Genomic DNA, 24,356 nt, shown 5'->3' with positions numbered 1-24,356 from the left:
ATCCCAGCCACTTCTGCCTGGGAAATAAAGGATAGCTGCTCATGCAGGAAGCAAGGCCAACATCAGGACCCACATGGCAGGTAGTCCTGGAAACCAGGTCAAGTCTCTCTATAATGAAGCAGATGCACCAGCTTCTCTTCATTTAGGGACCATGTAGAGAAGGTGAGAGGAGGTAACCACTCTGAGCTAGACTCATGGTGGACAGACATTCTCACTTATCCTTCCTACTAGAGGAAAGAATGTAAATGGAGTGACAGTTTGTGTAAAAAATACACACACAGAGGAACATATATATCAAGAGAGAATAATTTTTATGTATTACTCAAACAGTATAAACATATACAAATGAAAAAGGACTTAGAAGTATACCCTTTAAGAGTTAGCAGTCATCTCTTGGAATGAGATTATTAGCAATTATTATTGTCTTCTGTTTTTTTTTTTTTAATAGTTTCCAGACCTTCTATAATAAATGGCTGTAATTACCATAACATAATTTTTAAAAAGCACAGTATATACTGCTTAAAGAAAAAACAATGGGGTGAGGTGAAGTGCAGGCTATGCCTGCAAGGTGGGATGGAGGCACAAGGGTTTACCTGAATCTTATATTCAAACTGTTCCCAGTCTCGGGGACTTTTGGAGCTCATGGTGGAGTGGTACAAGAGCAGCATGGTCATCTAGAAACCAAACAGGAGGCAGTCGCTGAGCAGGGCTGTCTCTCATCAGTGCTCCCCATTCTGGGCTCTTCTGGGCTACTTTGTAGACTCTTCCAAAGCACCTAGGTGCCTGGCCTTAACTGCACCAGGTAATACTTGATTGAGGACTCAATGCCCAAAGTGCAAAAAGCTGGGTGTCAGAATTCCTGCACACCTCAATTTCTAGACTCAGTGGAACCCAGGTATGAGGTTACCCTCTATAGGCCAGCACTCGGGAATAGAAAAGGGAATTAAATAGCCTGAGCTAGACAGAAAAGTATGACAGAAGCTAGGTGAGGTCTGACTCCTTCCAGGTCTCCATCAAGGCCCATAGTACTGGTATACTTCTCTGTCATACAGCATGGGCTCCTAGAATCCTTGGGCTGAATTAGCCTCTGCCTTGGACCTACCTTTAACCTCCACGAACCCCAAAAATAAAGCAGCCTTCCACTTCTCCTGGGTTAAGAGAAGGCCCTGCAGGTCCCTCCAGGGCCACCCTCCCCGGCCCCTCACCAATCTGGTATTCATAGGTACCTTGGCCAATTCCAGCTCTGACCCCTCTATCACCTTCTGTACTGACACCAGGCACTCTGGAGAAGAGGGGTGTTTCTGGTTTTCTGTAATGACAATGTAGAAAATGGTGAACTTCTGGGGACCATCCCTGAGATCATTAGAATCCCTCTGATTCAGAGGAGCAGAATCGCTGTCTCAGGTAGAGTTAGGAGATGGAGGACTCCTTACTCTTGTGTCCTGTCTCCCCAACATACATATTTCCATCTGAAGTTAGTTCTGTCCTGGGTCAGTCCAAGGACTACAAGGATTGTTCAAAAGAAAGGAGGTTAGGAATTCATAGCAGCTCTGGGGCATGACATTGCAATCACCTACCCACACACCAACTCCCAATCAGCACCACAGAGAAGGAGCCTAGGGCTCCAACTAAGGTCACACAGGACCTACAGCTAGGACTGGGGACACCTCGTTCTATGCTTGCTTTATCTAAATCTATTATCACCTTTCCTATAAGTCTCTCAGGTGGAGAAATGGCAGATAGATCCCATGTCAAAAATGAGGACTCTGTCTGTGACTGTATGAGGGAGGGGAACTGACAAGCACTGTGCTTTGCCTATGTTCTCATTTAATCTACCTACCAACCTTTGGAGTAATTATTATTATTTCCTTTTTATAGACAGGGAAACTATGCTGTACACAAGCTGTGAGTAGAAGGGCCAAAGAGGTGAACCTAAATCTGCCTCTGCCCCTACATCTACTGACTAAGCAATTAATTCAAAGTTATCTGGGGAAAATGGTTTTCTTGCAAAGGAAAGAGGGAACCATGAATCCTTCTCTCTCTTCCATCTCTTTGCAGTGAGGGAAGCAGTAGCCCTCAGTGATGAGTCCCAAAAACTACCCTCTGGCTCCACCTGGATCTTGGAGATGGGCTCTAGGAGTGAAGGGACACTCTTCTTCCCTGACTGGTGTACGCATCACCAGGCCCAGGGACACTGTCCCGGCTGTATTCACTTCTGTGATACAGAACTGGCAGCATGAGCCTTTGCTCCTCCACACACCTGTGAACTGATTCCTCCAGACTCCCATGTCCCAGGAGCTGAGGAAGCAGCTCAATCTCAGCTGGGTAAGAAAGGTGCTTACTCTGCAGAAAGTTGCACACAAAGTCCAGTCTCTCTGGCACCGGCTGCTGCAGGATTTGCTGCCCCTCATCAGTGCTGTGGCTAGAAAAAGAGTAAGTATTAGGACCAGAATACTTAGCAACCCTTCCCTACTTGCTACTGCATCACATACTACTGTTTCCATTACTTCAGGTTGGTCCAGCCAGTCTCGGAGAGAACCAGACCAAAATGCTGGAGACAGAAGAGGATACCAAGACACCATTTAGTCATAAGGAACTATGTGGTGGGTAAGTAGGGACCTCAGGCAAGAAGTCCTTCTGGAAAAGATGGTACTCTGCCATCCTATTTGGAATATAAGAAAGTTCTATGACAAGGGGACCAAGAGGAGACGGCAGCAGCACAGATTAATGGGAAGCTAGGTTAAATAGTCTGGAACAATTCAATTATAAAAGGTCAGGAAGCCTGGAAAATGTAGCTTTGTAAGGAACAAGGCTCTGAAGTGACAAGGCAAAGTTCATTATGTTAGGCTGAAGCTGGGGTGCTAAACCTCAGAGTCTGAGGGACAGTCACTCTAAATCTGTGGCCGTGGCCATATGCATGTTTAACTGGAAGGACATGGTGAGTACAGGGAGCGATGAGAGGAGGGAGGCAGCAGGGGGAGCTCTCACACAGCCCAGACCCCCAACCCTGGCCACTCAGCCTAACTGTAGTTTCATTTTCAGAGGTGAAAAATCTTCACCTCAAGTTCCGCTGACTTCTCTATCTAGGCTACTACAGTTGGAGATACTGATTAAAGGACCTCCTACTCCTCTGAGCCTGGATCTCCAGGTTTCAGCCAATTTTCTGGAGGGCTGGGCAGCCCCCAGAGCCAGAGAACCTTGCAGTGCCAGACATCCGCTTGCAACGTACAGCAGCATCCAAGCCAAGGGCACAAGTGTACCCCTTCCATCTCCCATGTGGCTACAAAGGCTTCTCCCACGTGAACCCTGCCACGTGCACCATTCTGGGCAGTTGGTCTGTGCTTAGGGACTCCTAAAAAGTCTTCAGGAGATGCTAATCTCACGGACTCCCAAAAGAGCCATCTTCCCTACCTACCCCCAATCTGGAACGTTGTGACTTCTTACCTCAGCACAGAGCAGTAATTCACCTAAGTATATCCCATTAGATAAATATAAAGAGGGTTCTTGGGTTAAATGTTTGAAAAATGCTGGTTAAACCAAACTGAACATTTTCTGAAGAGAAGGCTATAATATGCATTATTACTTCCTAAACCACAAAACCTGTTTTTTCCCACTAAGCCCCTAGCATAAATAAAGCTTCATGGAACATGCTTTGGAAAACGCTGGTCCTGAAGCAGTCCAGCCCATCTTCTAAGACTGCATTCAAGTCTTATCTCTGGCAGGAAGCCATTCAGAACCTCTGCTAGTCACAACCCCTTCCTTCTCAGGAATTCCTTCACTCACGGATATAATCCTTTACAACTGACCACTCCAACTGTGCAAGCTGAAAGCAAGTGCTACGGCATACGTCAGTCAGCCAGTATGGGCCAACTGCCAGACGAGGGATGCTGCTTACCAGGAAGAGCAGAGGTCAATGTCAGTAGGACAAATGCCAGCGCTTTAGGCTTCTGGCACACACCTCCAATAGACTGTACTATTCAAGCCTCACAGGTACTGAAGAGATGGGGCAGCCTTTCTGCTTCAGGCTATTCACACCCAGAAGAACAGAAAGGGAAACCTGACCCCACTGACTTTTTCAGAGAGAAGGCCAAGGGGTCAAGGAACAAGCCACTGTTCAACTCTGACAGCTGCTATCTGCCACCAGCCCGCCATCCTCCACTGCCTTCCTGAGAACTAATTAGGCATCTGATCTCAGTTAGCCACAGGAACCGCATCAGAAATAAAAACGGCCAGAACATATTCATTGAGAATGTCTATTTTCCCAAAGGATGTTGCTCTGCATTGTCCAGGATCTGAGATGGACATCAGGGTTAACCTCTCTCTGTGCCCCTGCCCCACCTCTGAGTCTAAAGTTCAGGCAGCACCTTAGAAGGCAATTTGGAAAATGAGCAAACTGAATTTTTGACACCTCCTATGAATAAGTTCCTACCAGGTTATAAACCGACAGTGGCAAACCCAAGGGTACACATCGTCACCCCCAGATACATGAACTGCACCTATCTCCTCAAAAGCAAAAGCTCTGCAATCTATTCTTAAGGCAAAAAAAAGCATGTTTCACCTACCAGGCACATTACATCTGGCTGCCTCTCTCTTAGTGATGTTACAATCAAATAGTAGGTTAGGTATAACCAGCCTCATGGCTTTACCAACCACTGACGTTAACTGCCTACATCTATCACTTCATTAAGGTTTGCAAAATGCTGATTTATAGGTGGTGCACAACTCCACCTATGAAGTATCCTTGGGGAAAAAAAAAGGCTAAGCAAACTTAGAACTAATTACCAGTTTATAGGCAACAAGGGGAAGAGAAGAACAAGCTAATAAGCACACATGATACAATAACAAAATCCAAAAGTTAGTAAATTCTACAGGATTACAAAAAAAAGTAGAGATGCATATGGAGTTAGAGATGAGTAGGAAACATGATTGTTGGGAAGAGACGAACCCCTGATGGAAGTTCTTGAATACCAATGCTTAAGATTTCAGATTTCAGCCTCCTAGCAGTGAAGTCACTGACGTCCATCAGCTGTGGAGCATCACTCTGAAAGCAGGATTGGAGAAAGCCTCCTCACATCACAAGTAGAGGAATGCCCTGGAATGAGGGCAGTTTAGAGAAGAGCGAAGTCATGAAGGCCGGGTATCCAGCATGAGGCAGAGAAAGGGAAGTAAGAAGTCTTCTGAAGGACAAACCAAGAGGATGGTAACTGATTAGAGAACAGTGCCATGGGAGGGAGGATATGAGGTTGAAAGGTCCTACCTGGGTAAGTGGGAGAGAAAATGATAATGTCTGTGCTAAAATAAGAATAGTGACTTCTTTCAGAGGCACTAATGCAGGTATTGGTTAGAGCCTCCGGAACTTTAAAGAAATCCTGTAAGACATCCTACTAAGATACATGGAGTGATTGGTTTTTTGTTTTTGTTTTTGTTTTTGTTTTAATCTTTCAAAAACAACCTCGAGTGAACCCATCTGTCCTGGGTTACTCAGTGCCACTAGACTGCTGATGCAGAGTATCAACTACATCTTCATTTACTCAGTTATTTACTCACTCAACAAACATAAATAAAAATCAAAACAAAATATTTTCCTAAGCTAGGTGTGGAGACCCCAAGAGGAATAAGACCCAGTCCCTGGCCTTTGACAAGCTCAGTTCTACCTTCCTTCTTTCCCTGTCAATGAGCTGTTGCTTATGGATGGGTGGCCAAATTGCTTCACAGAAATGCTGAATCCCTGACACCAGTTCCTACCTGCCATGTGTGGAACATAAATACCCTCAACACTTCAGTCTATCCTTGGCCTGGGGGCTCACAGTCTACTGTGCTTTCCTTTGAGAAGGGAGGGAGAGTCCTCTCCACTGTCCCCCAATTTCTTTTACAATGGCTGGCTTTTACTTTTGCCTATAGCACAAAGAAGTGAGAGAAGGTCGATGTTGCCCTCTATAATTACTGAAAGCTGGTGATACAGGAAAAAGGATGAACTACGTGAGCTTAAGAAAATAGCTGTTGGTTATAGCTTGACCCACCTATGCTTGGTTCCAGAGAGGTAAACTATTAGGAGGAGGCCCCACTCCGCTGATTTCTCAGATAACTGTGACTTCAAGAAGTCACATATAAAAGAAGAGGCCTTACCTGGAATCCTGGCTACATGAACAAAGAACTCATCAAATGCTAATGAACCTCACAAAGCAAACTAATGAAGAAGGTGAAAACCCCAGAAATGCTATAATGGCTTAGAAAAGGGGCATATCTGTGCTGTGCCAACAGGTTAGAGATGAAATTTCTGTGTGATCCTTATATCCCTCAAGTGTTAAGAGCTTCCCTCTTCTTTCTGGTCCTACAGGTTGCAAAGAGGGCTAGTGAGATAAGGATGAGTCACGAGAAGAGGGTTGTGGAGGACTCCCACTGAGATGAGGACAGGGAGGCCCAAAGCAGGCTCTTGGAACCCTGTGAGAGCACGGAGCCTTGGAGGCTCTTCCTCACAAGAGTCTGGACGCTTTAGGATGGGACAAGAGTGAAACCTCTCCTGTAGAAAGACATGGTGACTGGAGGATGAGGTCAATGATTTCTTGCCTCTGGGCCCCACACTGGCTTATTACGACATCCCAACACTGCCTGAGATTTCTGGTCAAGCAAGGAGGAGGAGCGAATGTAGCTTTACTTGACAGGCTGGGCAGGGGTGTGGTGCATACTCACATGCTGTCGATGATCTTGATGAAGACGCTACAGTCCTGGAGCTGCAGCACGGCTTCCACAGGGTCAGCCACATGCAGGCTGTTCACCTGAGAGACAAAGGGAAGAACCTGATGAAGCTACCGCAGTGCCACAAGCATGGTGGGCCACTCCTTTCTGCAGATGTTTGCAATTCTCTGCTCATTTTGAGAGCCTACACTTGTAGGCCATGGGCATGAAGAACACGTGACTGTATTTCAAATTTCAGAAAAGGAATGCTGCTGCACTTACTCACCCAGTAACAGCCACCTGAAGGCTGCCTTCAAAGGCCTTCCTCTAGCTTCAACTAAACTAGAGCTTAAATCTTTCTAGGATGTTCCAGCACTGAAGATGTATTTTATATACTAGGCATAAAACAGTTCTGGAAGGATATACAAGAAACCGGTACTACAAACACACTCAGCTTCTACAGGAAAGCCTCATGAATTCCATAGGCACCAAGTTCAGAAGCCCAGGGCTAAAGTTTACCTTTGTACTTCCATCAGAAAGAAGCATTTGCTAAGTCAGTCAATCACATAGGCAAGACTGAGGGAGGAGGGCAACTTCACCTACTTAAAGTATTTTTAAGGACTTCAAGATAGTGGTTATGTGCAAATGAGAGGATTCTTTTGTTTATAAATATGCTCTTTAAAAGGCAATGGGCTGAGGAGCCTCCAGATGAGGACTTTAGGTCCAGCTCCTCCCACTGTTTTGCCAGGAACCTTTGTTGCCAGTTTTACTTTTCTCTGTGCCTGCTCTTGCTTGCCAAGTGGATAGAATCCCTACCTCACCTACCTCAGAGGCCCAGTGTGGGTTCAAATAGGATTATGGAGGCAAGAATACATTACAAAATAACAGTACTAAATGTACTACTAAATGCACCATTATGGTTAATAAAATTAAAATAAGTAAATTCAGCAAGACTTCTACTTCTTAGCAGTTAAATTAGCTGACTCCACTGAAGAATCAAAGTGATTAAAAAAAAAAATCACTGATTCAGCTATAGAAATGATAGAATTAATTTTGGTTAAAAACTTTTATGTCAAAAACAACTTCTAGATGGATCAAAATTAAAACAAGTTGACAAGTTACAAAAAAAGTATGGAATATAAAATATGACCTCTCATTGAAGTCTTAAAGACAATATACTTATACCATCTTTTGGGGCAAAAGCTTAATCTGATTAGTCATGAAAAGGCCAGTGTAAATTTCCTAGGAAGATCCTGAACATTTCAGGCCAAGGTCCCTTTATACCTGCCAAAAATGAAGAGACTGCCAAGGCTTAAGCACCTAAAAACCATCTTCTTTTAATACCTGCAATCTAGAGAAAATTCAAGGGCTATGAATGCTTGTTTACTAACAAGACTGAAAAATCACAACAGTTAGCTGATTTAATGTCACTTAAGGAATCTGGATTCATCTCATACCAATTAAGTATTAATCCAGCAAAATTATTTCTTTTATAGATACAGAAATATATTTTCTTCCTGTGCATTATTTTGCTCTCAAATGAGAAATCATTTGAAAGCTGAGAAAGTGGAGAGGCTCTTTCAGGATATAAAACATGAGTGAGGGCCTAGCTTACTGCAGAACCCAAGAGTTGCCTGTACAGCTTCGGGGTTGCTTAAGGTTGTTGAATCTTAAAGTTCCCTATTATTCCCTATGATGATTTAGTCAGTATAAGCTACATTATAAGTGAAATAAAATTTTTTAACGTTATAAATTACCAAAAATTTGGAAAATAAAAAGCCCCACTAATTCTAGTATTTTAACACATTAACTTTTTTAGCATTTTGATGTATTTCTTTTTAGTCTTTTTTCCCTAGGTCATTAGTTTTTTTTTAAATAGCTGTAATTATTCTGTGTGTATGTGGTATGTGGTCTATGCCAATCTTCTCACAAGCATCATTTCATGTTTCTGTAGTGTCATAAAATCCACTTCAGTTGCCTAAATTTTGTTTTAAATTGAAAAGAAAGATCTGCTGTTAAATAAAACGTCTGCTGTCTGTTCCTCTGTAATGGTAACAGTCACCAGAGATACAAGCCAAAGACCTAAATAAATAGATAAACTCATCAACTTAAAACAATGTGACTAAAAGATCCCCCAAAATTCAGTTAATCCACTGAACTACAGACATAGCTCATGGTCCCCCATAACCCAACCATCCTTTTCTTGGGGAGGAGAGGAGAAAGAGACAATGTTTGTAATACAGATATAAACATTAAAATGTAAATATAAAATATAAGTATAAAAATACCCATTTTAAAGTACACCACTAAAATCTGCATCTACTTCTGAAACTGCATGGTTTTTCAGACAGACCTGGGTCAGAATGCTGATTCCATGTCACCATGGTCTTGTGACCTTGGACAAGTAGCATAACTTCTTTTAGTCTCAAGTTCCCTCATCTGCAAAATGGGATCCACAAATACCTTTCTGGGTGATTGTGACCCTTTAAGACAAAGCAAATAGCACAGTGCCTGGCAGATGGTAGGTATACAAGAAATGATTGTTGTTCTTAAGCAGAAAGGTTGATTTCTGGCTCTTTCTATAGGTACCCAAACACTACCTAACGAAAAATAACCAAGTCCTTGGGGAAACCTCTCCAAGTTCTGGACCTTTATATCTCTCACAGAAATTAAACACTTATTTTCTGACTAGCAGTTTGACAGTAATTAAAGACACTGTGTTATTAAATCCACCCTACCTGGAAATTAAAAATTCATTTCCTTTCACATATTCTATTATATTTTTAAAAGCTGGCCCTTTAATTGCCCCCTAATTGATCAGTAGTCAGGGTAGGGACTAAAATATGTTGTACCAACAGGCATGCTCAGGCAATATTTTAAGTGTCAAGAATTAGTATTTATTCAGATACTGTGCCTAATGGTCTCATGTGTATACACCCTAAATGTTTTTACACACATTATCTCATTAACCTCAAAATAACCCCATGAGATGGTATTATTATTATTATTTCCATCTTAAAAATAAAGTGATGAGAGACTAAGAAACTTGCCTTGGGTCACATAGGCCACAGTAGTGATTCTAAGCTGGGCTGTCTCGAAGGCCCATGCTTGAAACCACTGTACTCCATGGCCTCTTCTGGTTCTCTGTAGCTTTAAGTTCACAATGATCAGTATTATTTTTTCATTTGCCATTGTCTCAGGCAGAATATATATGAAAAAACTAGCAGAAGGATTTTGGTGAAGTAATCAAGCAACAGGAGGACAATGAAGCAGACAGAAACACGGTAAAGAGAACTAGGAGAACCTTGCCCCATGATTAAAGACCTTTCAAGACCAAAGTCCCTGTGTGTCACTGAAGTTCAGCACCAACCTTCTCATCAGAAAAATGCACAGGGAGCAAATAAAGATGAGCTTCCACGCTGTCCTGCAGCCTCCCTTCCCATTACCAAAAGGGAATATACACCTCAGAGAAGCCTCTTCTAAAGCCACACAAGTAGAGTCATGTCAAGCAGCAAATATCATCAGAAATAATAAAAATTAAAACAGGGAAAGGCCTAGGAAAACTGTATTTTCTTGGTCTGGAAATGAGAAGACTTTACATAGCCCTGGCTCCTGGAAAATTCCTCTTCCATCCACCCTACCCCCTGATCTGCCAAGCTTCCTGGAGAAGTTTAGCAGACAAAGGAAAGGAAGACCACTCACCCAAGAGAGGAGTGCAGCTGCCCGGGTGGCATGGAGCGTCATCTTGGTGATACCAGCCAGTTACCCCAGAGCACCTGGAACCCAAGAGAAGAGGTGTAAATTATACCAGAAATCCATGATGGAGGAGGGGAGGGGGAATACGGTTCCATTTACTGGCTCAGAACACTCAAATAAAGCACTCTTCACTCAGCACTTAATCCACCAAGGCACCATGGGAATTTTTAGAATGCTCAGAGTACACATCAAAATTACTACAAAACTTATCATGTTCGAGCCTGACAGTAAAGAATCCTGCATTTAGTTCAATGTTCACAAGCTTTATACACAGTCTTTCTGTTCTATAGAAAATACAACATTCAAAGCTGGCCTTTAACCCTGCTCTTTGGGATATGGTGCCCTTAAAACATGGAATAAGCATGGTTTTTCACACAGACCTGGGTCAGAATGCTGATTCCATGTCACCATGGTCTTGTGACCTTGGACAAGTAGCATAACTTCTTTTAGTCTCAAGTTCCCTCATCTGCAAAATGGGATCCACAAATACCTTTCTGGGTGATTGTGACCCTTTAAGATAAAGCAAATAGCACAGTGTCTGGCAGATGGTAGGTATACAAGAAAAATGATCATTGTTCTTAAGCAGAAAGGTTGATTTCTGGCTAAAAAATAACCAAATCCTTGGGGAAATCTCTCCAAATTCTGGATCTTTATCTCTCTCACAGAAATGTCAAAGACATGGTTAAGTGACAGACTGGATGAAGCCAAATTCAGTTCTGGCAGAGATCCCATGGAACATTTAATGACAGATTAGGCACTTGTCCTGGTATCTCTACCCCCAATTTCCCTTCCCAATGTGATTCAGCCAATTGCCTGCCAACCTGACCAAGAGACCATAACCTGGTGACTAAGTACTCCCCAACATCTCCTAAAAGCCCACACAATTCTCACAAATCTTCATGGAAACAATCATCCCACCCTACCTCCTGTCATAGTTGCTCAGTCTGTCACTACACTAGACAGAGAAACAGGAATGGGAAGAGTGGCCACATCACCTGTAAATCTCCCAAAATATTGGCATCTCCAAGGTGCAGGTTTTGTGGAACCAACATTTGCTAAGCACCTTCTGTATACAAAGTGTTGGAGATAAGAAAGACACCATTCTTGCCCATAGGTGCTCACTGTCTAGTAGCTGATAATCAATTCTGCATCATCTCTTAGTCCTTTCTATGCAAGTGTACTCTGCTCATCAACCAACCAAAACGGTTATTTTCTAAGTCCTTACATATGTTCGTCCTGTGCTAGAAGCTACATTGGAAATGGGAGACAATGTCGCAGTCCCTGCATTTGAGGGGCTTACTTACAACAGGATGAGGAGTTAAATTAACATACATGAAAAGCATCAAATAAAAGAAAATAATTAAATGCTAAACATATCTAAATGCTAAGTACAATTAAGTGCTTCCGATCCTGCAAAACCCAACATGATTGCACCTTTCATACCAGTCACAATCTTGGAAATGAGCCAATTCACCTGGCTTTGGCAAGAACAAATGAAGTAGTTCAGGAGCCTCTCAGGAGGGCAGAGAAGCTAAGGGGCCTGTGTTTCTCAGTCTTGGATGATTTTTACTCAGCATGGTCTATCCATGAGCACTGACTGCCTAGCTCCCTGAGACCAGCCAGCAATGAAGGTAGATGGCCTCAACTACTGAACTGCAAAAAGGCTTTTCTGGTGGTTAGCCAGTCTAAAGTGAGAGGGACCATGCTTGGCCCTTGTGGTGGAGGCAGCAATGGCCAAATGCTCTCTTGTGGCCTCTTAAAAAAAAAAGTCTGAGCTATTCAGGAACAAGGGAAATGAGGCCCAGATCACTTCACCCTCATCCCCACTGCTGCCTCTAGACTTACTGACATTTTGATGAGACCCAAAACTTCAGTCAGAAATTTTACTGGCAACCAGAGGCAGACCTTGCCCCTCCTGAGAGATCCACAGCTGCACTGCTAAAAATGAACTGAAGTTTAACCAACCTCTTTCCTTCATCCCAGGGACAAAACATACAACACTTATGTCTCCAAGGGGAGCCTAAAACTAGTTCCATTGCTCAGGAAAACTGGTGTGAAGGCCAATACCTTCTTCTGTGCTCTCCAGGCACAGAAACAGGATGAATCCAATCCTCAGCTCAAGGAACTCCAGGATGACCTTGCCAGCTCAAAACTCACAAAGGGGTGCTTTCTCAGAGACAAGACACTGGAGTGAGAGCCTTTAGGACAGCTAACCATTTACTCTTCTCTGAGTAATGAATGATTGAAGCCAGTGGCACAGCCAGCTAGTTCTCAGCACTGGGACTACAGCTTTAAGCAGGCCTTGGCTTGCAACCCAAGGGCTTCCAGCCAGAGCACGGTCCTCCCCACCCTCCCCCTGAAATCTGACGCAGGCCCCACCCAGAAGACTGGGTGATGGTGATGGAAAAACAGATCCCTGCGATGGCAGCCTGGAACCATTTCATAGAAGGATCTGCTGAGATCCACCCCAACTTGATTGCTGCCCCCTCCCCATTTACCCCACCAACCTCCTACCAACAAACAAACAAGCAAACAAACAGAACCTAGGAATCCAGGCCCTCTGAAGACACCTTCACCTTCAGAGTTCCCACTGACCTGGTTCTTTGAAAAGAAGTACCCCAAGAATCTAAACCAGGTTTCAGAACTGATAAGGCCCCCTCTCTTTTCCTTGGCGTCCTCAAGAAGGAACCAAGACCCAGAAGCAGCTGCTTTATAAACTAAAGGCCTTTCATCTTCTTTACATTTCCAAAGCTGACATACCTTCTCACATCAGGACCATTTTCCATATTTACCGTAATTCCTCTGTTTCCAGAAAAGAAGATGCATTACAAGGAAAGTGACATTCAAGAGACACGTGGTCACCTGGCCAGCATCTCTCTCTGGGTCTTAAAGAGTTAAAAACCTCACAGAGGATTCCTACCAGGACTAAAGCTAATGCAAACCACCTGCTCCTAAGCAAAGACCAGGACCTGAGGGTCAGGTTGCTGAGCTCTGGGGTCTGTTCTGGAAAAGCTTCAATTTTAAGAGCTGACCAAGTGATAGGCCAAAGGCCAGAGGGCTGGAATTGTGGCAGCACTCTCTCCTTACCCCACCCCCTCAGCCTGGGTGCCAGCTCCTTTTGAGCACACCTCTTAGCTCTGAATATACGCCAGAACACCAGCCCTACCTTAAGATAATACAAAAGTGACCTTTGATCCCAGAGAGCTGCAAAACTACTGATCACTCAGCTCATATGCCCTTGCCTCAGCTGAACCCTCATTCTCTTAGGTGCTAGTTCCCACTCTCAGAATTCAGGGTCCAATGCCCACACAAACTCCCACCTCAAAGGATTCTTCCCCAAGCCCCACTCCCTCTCTATCCCACAGTTCTAAAGCCCCACAGGCTCAGAGCTCATAAGGGAAATGGTTGTTCCATCTGTGTGCCCATGCTCAACTGCAAGACTTACCACTGCTTACCCTGACAGCTTGCCTGCCTGCAGCCATAAGAATAGATACTCCCACCACCTGAGAGACCCCCCACCCACCCACATCCACAGAGCAAACACTGATCTTGAAAGTGTTCTTCCTCTTCTGACTCTGGGAGGAATGGGTCAGTTGGCACAGTCAAACAAACACCCAGGCTTCACCTGGTAGGTTACCCCAGAAGGGCCTGGCAAAGGCCAACCTATGTCACCATAAGCTAACTCTCAATAAAGAACAGAACAGGAAATATCTTGCTGGTGCATCCCTGGCATGGAGGAGGTAAAAGGCCCAAGGACCACCAGCTCCAAGAGAAACCAAAATGAAAAACAATCCTTTTCAACTCCTGGGGAGTCCTGAATAGGCTGTCTCCTCTAAGTCCAAAGAGTTTCTCTGCCCTCCTGAGGTCAGGGGAAACCAGCTTGCTGGATGTATTCCCTGGATCCCCTAAATGGATACGCTCTGGACTCAGACCTGCCCTGCCCACCCCTCTGTGTAACCTAGAATTTGGCCCAGAGCCATGGTAAGGAATAAGGGAAGGTTTGCAAGGGAAATCCAGATTTCTTCAAAAGTGACTTACTGATATCTGCCCTTCCCCCCATGCTCTGTAGGGTTCAGATCAGAAGGATGTGGGCAAACGGGCTGTAATCATGAACTAGACTGAGGCCTACAGCCATATATTGCACATACAAACCCAAGCCCAACTCCAGCAATTCACCAGCATCTGCCCCCATTGCTATATTCACACACCCTGGTCCCTACCAGCTGACAAAATGAACCCTTTTCACTCCCCACCACTGCGTACACACCCAGGCCTCATTCGGGAATGGAGAAGCTCTCCTGGGCGGTCTCTACTGCTCAACGTGCAGGCGCACACGCTTTCCCCCTCTGAACAAAACATGCAGACATCTACACGCGGGGAGAAAGAAAGCAACCCTTTGCACTGAAAGGCGCCAACTCCCGGATGTTGGCAAGCTCTGCTCCCAGCGCCTGTTTCTGAGTGTTTATTTGCTCTCCCTCTCCACTCCCTCCCCTTTAAGGATGGCGCAGTAAGGGAGGTGAAGGGGGAGACTCCACCGCACCCCCTCGTCCATGTTTGAACAAAAACCCAGAGAAAGAATGAGTGAGAAAAAGTCTCAGTGCAGGGGGCCTTACCAGACTCCTAAAGCCAAACGTATCTACAGGTTTTAATCCGCCATTAGCATTTAAATCTTGAAAGGAGAGGAGGAAGGGGGGGCTAGTAGAAAGTAACCCCACACAAAAGAAAAGTTGTTGGTTTTCTTCTCAGCCTGGCAGCAGCGATCTTCCTGGCTGACAGCCAGAAGTGCGTCACAGCCAGGAGTCTGCTTTCTTTAAAGGCACAGCAAGCTTCCGCGATCTGGGAGCTACAGCGTAGCAGGGAACTCTCAGCAAGGGGGGAGGGGTGGCAGCCAGGGGCAAGGAGGGAGGGGTGCACTGAAGAGGAGGGGCTGCCAGGGCTTGGCCCACAAACAAGAGAAGGGGATGCAAGGCGATGAGGGGGCACAAGCCAGCAGACAAAAATCCGGAACTGCAACAATGGCAAGAGCCAAGGCAAACTGTGGCATAAACACCCAAAACATCTCAGCAGCCTGCCTGACAAACCTGGTATCACCGGACACTCCCCCTTCGCTCTCTTAAGACAGCAGTGACAGCCTGTCCATCTCTCTGACCAGCAACGGAAGGGTAGGCCCCGGGCTGCCCTGACGATTAGATCAGCTCCTGCCTGGCAGCAAGCAGGGCAGGGAGGAAGACCCGGGAACAGACGCTTTGGAGGGCAAGCAAGACACAGGCCCTTTTAAACAGAGGCAGCTTCCTGCAGGCTCCAGGGCGGGCCGTCTTTAAGCACACACATGCCGCTTACACACAAAGCGCCTGCCTTCTGCCGTGGGCGCTTCCTGCCCTGGGACATGGCCACCCCCCAAAACCCATTCCCGGAGGGAATCTCTCCAGCCCGTACCTTCTGCGTGGCAAGGCCAGGATGCCGTTGTGCCCACTCCTCCCCCTCGGCCACCCAAACAAGAGGCCCCAGCAGACTGTGGCCCTGGAGTGCAGGCCTGCGCTGTCCTGTCTGGGTGGCTGCGTGCTATTGTCGACTGTGGAATGGCGGCCAAAAATCCCAGCTGTGCTGCCAGAACCTAATCCCCTGTTCCGCTGAGCATTTGTGGGGAGGGGCTGAGGGGCCAAGGCACGGGACCTAATATATAATACACTGCTGGAGCCCCTTAACAGACACAGGCGCTGGGACCTGTCGGCCGAGCCTACAGGCTATACCTCTCCTATATGGCCAAAAAGAAAGATGTCTGACTTTCAGAAAACAAAACCACAGTTTCCACCCACTGAACAATGACCCTCACTAAGACTGTAAAAGAAACTCACCAGTTATCAAGAACCCCTCATCTTACTTTCACTCACACCACCATTTATTAAGCACCTACTGTGTGCAAGGCACTGCTATAGGACATTGTAGAGAGCATACAAAGATGAATTAAACCCACCCACCTACACTCAGGTGGGTCCTAATTCCACAGGAGATAAGAAATGTGACTAGAAAATTATATTTCAATATGGTATTTGCTAACTCCCACAAAAAGATGTAAAAATTCTACCAGTTGTAAGTGTAGCAAAGGACTAAGAAAGCGATATTTTAATTTGGATCTTAAAACACATATGTGGAATTTTCCCAGATGGAAGTGGAAAGAGGAGCGGGGAAAGAATGGAAAGAACAGAGGAGATGTGGAAACAGCAGAACAGACTTAAATGGTGAACTGGGGTCAGAGTTGGAGAATCTTGAACTTCAAGACATCAAATAAAGATATGAACATTTGTTTGTTTTGAACACAAGAGATACGGTATGATGAGACTTACACTTTAAGAAATTATTATGACATAAAGTGAATGAGACTAGCAGCAGGGAAAGGGGTCAGGAGGCTGCCTCAACAGATAGGTAATAAGGACATGGAGAGTAAATGAAGAGAGATTGGAAAGAAGGGGAATGAGACACGTGGAACAGGATGAAGAGGAGGGAATGAACGGAAGCAAAGGGAGAAGTTGTAAAGGAGAGGAAAGAGTGAGGGATGGCTGGGAAGAAGAGAGGCCATATATATAATTAAGTGGGGAAATGATAAGAATCATGTTAGAACCAGAGAGAAAACAAGACATAATAAATAGCAGCTAATGCTTCCAGAGAGCATACTATGTGCCAGGCACTGCTCTACTGGCCTAATAGGTATTAACTCATTAATTGGAAAAACTCCCTTAGTGAAGTATGCTATTATCACTCAACTTCGCAGATGAAGAAACGGAGCCACAGAGATCAAATAATTTGCCCAAGATCACACAGCTAGTGAATGGTAGAACTCTACACCACTTGGCTGCTGTGTGAACCTGGCAAGTAACTTCTGAGTCTCAGTATCCCTGTTTATAAAACAAGAATAAAGACTCCTATTTTATAAGGTCATGGTGAGGATTAATCAGATAACATTTATAAGGTGCACAACACATTGGCTAGCACATAGACACAAGGTGCTACTTAACAAAGGTTAACTCCTATTTGGGCATTTTTGTCCCTTGTCACCACTGTGTCCAAGGAGAAATAGGCTCACTATTTATCGGGAAAGCTAGTGGGGGTGCTCCTCTCCAGAGCAGCGGTGTGGATCCTCAGGATGCTTGCTCTCCTTCCATCAGTCTGCCTCTCTGGATTTTACTTTAATGTCCAGCTCAAATTTCAACTCCTCAAATATCTATTAGCCAAAACTGGACAGCTTCATGTAAGAGAATGAAACTGGATCATTGTCTAACCCCATACACAAAAGTAAACTCAAAATGGATCAAAGATCTGAATGTAAGTCATGAAACCATAAAACTCTTAGAAAAAAATATAGGCAAAAATCTCTTGGACATAAACATGAGCAACTTCTTCATGAACATATCTCCCTAGGCGGCAAGGAAAACAAAAGCAAAAATGAGCAAGTGGGACTACATCAAGCTGGAGTATTGTTTGTGCCAGACATTAGATTATGTTTGCCACTTTGTTTTTCTGTACAGAAAAGCTTCTGTACAGCAAAGGACACCACCAATAGAACAAAAAGGCATCCTACAGTATGGGAGAATATATTCATAAATGACAGATCCAATAAAGGGTTGACATCCAAAATATATAAAGAACTCACACACCTCAACAAAAAAAAAGCAAATAATCCAATTAAAAAATGGTCAGAGGAGCTGAAGAGACAGTTCTCCAAAGAAGAAATTCAGATGGCCAACAGACACATGAAAAGATGCTCCATATTGCTAGTCATCAGAGAAATGCAAATTAAAACCACAATGAGATATTACCTCACACCAGTAAGGATGGCCACCATCCAAAAGACAAACAACAACACATGTTGGCAAGGTGGTGGAGAAAGGGGAACCCTCCTACACTGCTGGTGGGAATGTAAATTCCCATTTTCCCTAGTTCAACCATTGTGGAAAGCAGTATGGAGGTTCCTCAAAAAGCTCAATATAGAAATACCATTTGATCCAGGAATTCCACTCCTAGGAATTTACCCTAAGAATGCAGCAGTCCAGTTTGTAAAAAGACATATGCACCCCTAATTTTATCGCAGCACTATTTAAAATAGCCAAGAAATGGAAGCAACCTAAGTGTCCATCAGTAGATGAATGGATAAAGAAGATGTGGTACATATACACAATGGAATATTACTCAGCCATAAGAAGAAAACAAATCCTACCATTTGCAACAACATGGATAGAGCTAGAGGGTATTATGCTCAGTGAAATAAGTCACGCGGAGAAAGACAAGTATCAAATGATTTCACTCATATGTGGAGTATAAGAACGAAGAAAAAAACTGAAGGAGCCAAACAGCAGCAGACTGACAGAACCCAAGAATGGACTAACAGTTACCAAAGGGAAAGGGACTGGGGAGGATGGGTGGGAAGGGAGGGATAAGGGGGGGCAGGGAGAAAGGGGGCATTATGATTAGCATGTATAATGTGGGAGGAGGCACGGGGAGGGCTGTGCAACACAGAGAAGACAAGTAGTGATTTAGTGATTCTGTAGTATCTTACTATGCTGATGGACAGTGACTGCAATGGGGCATGTGGGGGGCACTTGGTGAAGGGGGGAGCCTAGTAAACATAATGTTCCTCATGTAATTGTAGATTAATGATACCAAAAAAAATAAAATAAAATATCTCTTAGCCCACAGCAGTGGTTACCTTAGGGAGGAGTTAGACTGGGGGTGGGGGGCAGGCTTTCTACACTATTTGTTTTTTATGTTTGAATTTTTTATCACCATGTATTACATTGGTGATCAGAAAAAGGTGTCTACATTCTGCATTGGGCACTTGTACTGTCTAACTGTATAGGCACGGAAGTCTAATCTTCATTATCTACAGTGTAAATTCCTCAAGGGTATAACCAGTTCCAGGTCTTTGATTCCCCCATAGTACCTCGCACACAAGGGCTCACTGAATCTGTTCCCCTAAACTACATCTGGATGGCAGATTCCAACTTCAATCTTCTGGCCACCAGAGAATGACTGGTGAGTGGTGGGGGTACTGTGGAGGCAGTCCGATGAAGGCCCATTGTTACAGAGACCTCCCATTGCCCCACTTCTTTTTCCAGGTCCTGTAGCTTATTCCCACAATATCACTTGCAGTCTGTGGTTCGCAATTGCTTTTGGTAGAAAGGGAAGTTTTTCTTCAAAGAAGCACCAGAAAAGCAAAGGCAAAGCAAAACCAACACTTATAGAAAAACAAAGTGGCAAACATAATCTAATGTCTGGCACAAACAATACTCCAGAGAATGTGTGAGGTGAAAATAGGAGGCAAGCCTGCTAAAACTGCTCTAGCCACACCTGGCATTGTGTCACCCTGTGGCCTTCCTGCCCTCTGGCTAGCCACCTCCAACCTCTATCTGAACGCTATCCAGAGTTTTGTTAGTTGTCATTTCCTGATCTTGGATGCCAAGCAGATCCCTGGCATGGGAAAGAATTGATACTGCATCTCAAAAGACTGAAGAGGTCTTCCCCCTTCCCTCCCTTGGCTAGTTCAGAGGGTCTGAACTCTCCTCTGGAACCTCTCCACCAAAGTTGCCAAGCTCCTGGGCTTGCTCTTCAGGGCAGCCCAAGGAGGTGGGCCAGTTTTTCCAGCCTCTCCCTTCCCTATCACAGTGCCACCACTCCCCTCCAGTGGCAGGGGCAGAACTTCCCCACTCCTCCTCCCAGCCTAGCCAGAGGTCAGGAAGGCCACAGGGCTCCTGCCTGATTCCACACCCCCTGCTTATTTTCCCCAAAAGACTGGGACAGGAGTGGTAAAACCATTTTCAAAAGAGGTGATGGCAGGGAGATAGCGAGAAAGAGAGGGAGGAAGGAAAGATGGATGGATGGATAGAAGGGAGGGAGGAAGGAAATGACAACTAATAAAATTCTGGATAGCGTTCAGATAGAGGTTGGAGGTGGCTGCTGATAGATACGGAGTGCGCAGCATATTAAAGGGTCTGGTAATATTAACATCTCCTGAGCTGGGTGGCAGATGCATTGGTGTTTGTTTTATTATTTTTGTTTAAAATGTAAATGTTATAGTTTTTAATAAATATTACCATTTTTAAAAAGTATAAACAGAAGACTGGAAGACAGCAATTCCCCTGAGACAGCCCAGGAACCTGCCTGGCATCCAAGATCCTCTGTGATCTGGCCCCAGCTTTACCCTCTAGAGTCATTTATGTCCTTACCCAAACCCTCCACTCTGGCATTCTGGTTTTCTCTGTCCTTTAAAGTCCCTCTGAAGCTCCTACCTCAGCCTACCTTCCCTGGAAAGGAAGCTTTCTCCATAGGAAGTGGTCAGCTAGGCTCCAATGAGAGCTTCCCCTTGTTTCTACAGACCCTCTCGCAAGGGAAGTTGGCAGTAAAAATGCTCTCAAAGATCCACTGTCCTATGAAATGCCTTCTAGTCTTTCTTCTGCCACCTGACGCCCTAGCCAATAAACACCTACAGAGCACCATTATGGGTGTTGCTGTCACTGTTGTGATTAATAGCTAACATTTAATGAGCACTTAGTTCCTTCAGGCACTATGCTAAACACTTCTGTGCTTTATTTTGTTTAATCCTCACAATGACCCAATGACACAATAACCCAAATACTACATTACCCATATTTTACAGAAAAGGAAACTGAGAATTAGAAAGATGAAATAACTTGCCTTAGGTTACACAGTAAGTACTGGAGCCAAAATTTGAGCCCAGTTGGGTCTGTCCCCAGAGCGCATCCTCTTACATGGTCATCTCATCCAACCCTCTGGACAATCTATAACATATATTTTATTTCCATTTTAAAGAAGAGGAAACCTGAGGCTCAGGAATTAACTGACCTAGTCACATCAATAGTGCATTGTTTATCTGGTCCCTACAGTATTCTCTACTGCTCGTAAATAATCAATCACTGAATGAATGAGTAAAAGCCATCACATTCTTAGTGGCTCAAAAAAGCCTCATACCTGTACTTCCTCATAAAAATCAACTTCAGATTTTTTTCTGAAGATGCAAGATCTTTACAAACATAGGAAGATCAAAACTCCCCTGAAGCAGCAAGCACAGAAAAAGTGTCTTCTACAAGAAAGGATGTTGGACTTATCTCAAGGGTGAGAAGCCACAGAGAAAGAAGGTTGGAGGAAACTTGCTGGCTGGAGGGAAGGACTGCTGTTTCAGAATTCTGACCTCTAGCTTATTTACCAGGCCTCATTCTCCCTCTCCAGAGGGTACTGGCTGAGTAATGAGGCAGGGCTGGTAAGCCTGCAGCTTGCTGGGGAGAAAAGCAGAGGGCAAATCAAAACCCAGAGAGGATTCATTATCACATCCAAGAGGCCCTATTCAGTTCTCCCTCAAGAAGGTCTTTCTACAAAACACCTAAGAACCTGTTCACCCTGTTTCACTGTCACAGAGGAGTAAATGGATCTGTCCCTACAGGCAACATATCTAGCACAATGTTTGCTCACAAACATAGAACTGACGATGATGAGAAAAGCAGAAGAAACTGAAGGGGGAACAATTTTAATATAAAGGTTTTCAACTCCTGGACAGCTTCATTAATGGTAGAAAACACAGTAGATTTGGTGTTGGAAGACCCTGGAGGTTAAGTTCTAGATTGGCCACTTACTAAATTTGTGGCTTTAGGCAAGTCACTTTCCCTAAGTTGGGTCTCAGTAAAAGAAGGAGATGGGTTAGATCCTATCTAAAATACCTGCAAAAATTGTCATGATTCTTTCTCCAGGACACCATCCTCAACAACAAAAATCTTTCAATAAAACTAATTTCCTCAGAATCTGGTCCAAACTTCACCAGTTATGGCTTCCTTTCCAAAAAAATCCTATAGAAACAGGCACTTTGTTACCCTGCTGGGTCCCACCTCTAAAGTGAGGCATATGTGGGTGTTTCACTAATCTTGAGGAGAGGCAGAGGTCCTTGGAAAACTGGTAGTACCAACTTTGTATAGGGTACAGTGGAATATGACTGGAGCTATACTCAGGGCATTTACAGAGTTTAATAAGTAAAAGCCACTGAGAAAGTACAATTTATAATTACATTGGTCTAAAGATCCTAAAGAAAAGCAGCTTTCTATGTCTGGTCAACAAAACACAGAATCTCAAGCTTGAAAAAGACACTAATGGTCATCTAGTCCCACCCTACATCCATGCTGAAACACATGGGACAACTTTGCTGAAGATTTGCTATCCCCTGCCTGAGACAGAAATTTTACAACTTATTTGTATTCCTGAGGAAGAAGGTGTGCCAATTTGAGATAACTTGTGATTTCAGAACATGAGCTTGGAGAACAGGAACTCTGCTCAGGATCTGCTTTATTTCAAATAGGCTTTAAGGAGCTACAAAACTCAGAGGACCTCTCACTCTTCTCCTTGTCCCTTCTCTCCTTCTCTCCTTTTCTCTCTCTTTCCCTCCCTCCCCCACCCTCCACCATCTCTTCCCTTTCATTCTGGCTTTATCTTCCATGGCACCACCTCCTACACAGCACTGAGACCCCTGTCTTTCTGGTTCCAAATCCACTTCACCTTCTACCACACTGGGATGCCTTTAACATCCTGACAGATGAACAAACACAAATGTTAGAATGGGTTGTGTTTCTAAATAGGATGTTAGAATGAAAGAACCAAACTTGTCAGTGTATTACTAATAAGTAAAATAAATGGGAATGGTAGCTAACATGGCCATGATAAACAAACAAACAAACAAACAAATAAATAAATAAAATCCTAACATTTGAACAGACTTCAAGAATTAAAGGAAGTCTACGTGTCTCACATCTCAATTAATCCCCCTAAAGAACCCTAAGAACCTAGCATGTTTGTTCTGCTTTTATAGACTAGGAACCTAAAGCTCAGAAAGAAAATACCTATCTCAAGGTCAACCACCAAAGTTGCAAAGGCAGAACGCACATCTTCTAAATCCACTGCTCTTTCTAGCACACCTCAGCTATATCCTATACCTTTCTCATCAGTATAAAAAAAACATTTATGCATTCCTTGACCTAATCATTTCTCCTATAGCTCGTGAAACACACAGGGTAGGTGTCATGGTCTCCATTTTTAAAGATGCTAAGTAACTTGAACAGTGTTAGGTAAAATAACATCCTATATATCTGGCATGACTGAGAGGTACAAAGTTCCTGACAGACAATTTTCCTAAAAACTGAAATCTATCTTCTCTAGGGCCAAACGGTTTACTAAAAAAAAAACACAAGAAAAAACCTGTCACTATGAGGAGGAGCCAAGATGGCGGCGTGAGTAGGGCAGCGGAAATTTCCTCCCAAAACCATATATATTTCTGAAAATACAACAAATACAACTATTCCTAAAAGAGAGACCAGAAGATACAGCACAACAGCCAGGCTCCATCTACATCTGCAAGAACTCAACACCTCACGAAGGGGGTAAGATACAAGCCGCGGCCCAGCAGGACCCGAGCATGCCCCACAACCCAGCTCCCCGGTGGGAGGAAAGGAGTTGGAGCGGGAAGGGAGAGGGAGCCCAGGACTGCTAAATACCCAGCACTAGTCATTTGCACCAGGAGTGCAGACACACAGTACCTGGTGTGCTGGATATTAGGGAAACGGAACAGTAAAACCTGCAAGCGGGTCCCCTGGGACAAAAGAAAAGGGAGTGCCTTTTGAAAGTCTTAAAGGGACAGGGGCCTCACAGCTGGACGGAAGTGTCCCGGCACACTCAGCTCAGCAGCTGGGATTACAGGGGAACTCCGGGCACCCTAACCCCCTGGGCAACAGTGCAGCTCTGAAGCCCCTCACGGCGATAAGCAGACTCCTGTCCATTCCCCCTCCGGCGTGACCCTGCCATAACAGGGGAGCAGCTTGAGGGGCGGCACCCACAGCAGCTGTGCAGAGCCTCCTCTGCAGCCACCCGGACACAACTAC

The 24,356-nt window shown here is 44.5% G+C and overlaps 1 protein-coding gene across 9 annotated transcripts in view; it reads right to left on the bottom strand.

The window, feature by feature from the left end:
• NUMA1 (nuclear mitotic apparatus protein 1) overlaps positions 1 to 24,356 on the bottom strand; it is a 64,579-nt gene that overhangs the window by 17,616 nt on the left and 22,607 nt on the right. For 4 of the 9 annotated variants that reach the window (XM_036904229.2, XM_036904235.2, XM_036904236.2 and 1 more), the window contains exons 1-6: positions 15,045 to 15,220; positions 10,378 to 10,451; positions 6,691 to 6,776; positions 2,343 to 2,422; positions 1,227 to 1,309; positions 594 to 674 (exon numbers count right to left, since the gene is read on the bottom strand). In XM_036904229.2, coding sequence (XP_036760124.2) covers positions 594 to 674; positions 1,227 to 1,309; positions 2,343 to 2,422; positions 6,691 to 6,776; positions 10,378 to 10,419 — 372 coding nt within the window. In that variant the 5' untranslated portion in view covers positions 10,420 to 10,451; positions 15,045 to 15,220. Of the gene's footprint in view, positions 1 to 593; positions 675 to 1,226; positions 1,310 to 2,342; positions 2,423 to 6,690; positions 6,777 to 10,377; positions 10,452 to 14,698; positions 14,824 to 15,044; positions 15,221 to 15,512; positions 15,729 to 15,867; positions 16,011 to 24,356 lie in introns of those variants that run through there. The other 5 variants (XM_036904232.2, XM_036904234.2, XM_036904231.2 and 2 more) reach the window with 4 other exon arrangements.

The sequence above is a fragment of the Manis pentadactyla genome, chromosome 9 (genome assembly GCF_030020395.1).
Source record: "Manis pentadactyla isolate mManPen7 chromosome 9, mManPen7.hap1, whole genome shotgun sequence".
Taxonomy (NCBI): domain Eukaryota; kingdom Metazoa; phylum Chordata; class Mammalia; order Pholidota; family Manidae; genus Manis; species Manis pentadactyla.
This window is presented reverse-complemented; position numbering and strand designations above follow the sequence as displayed.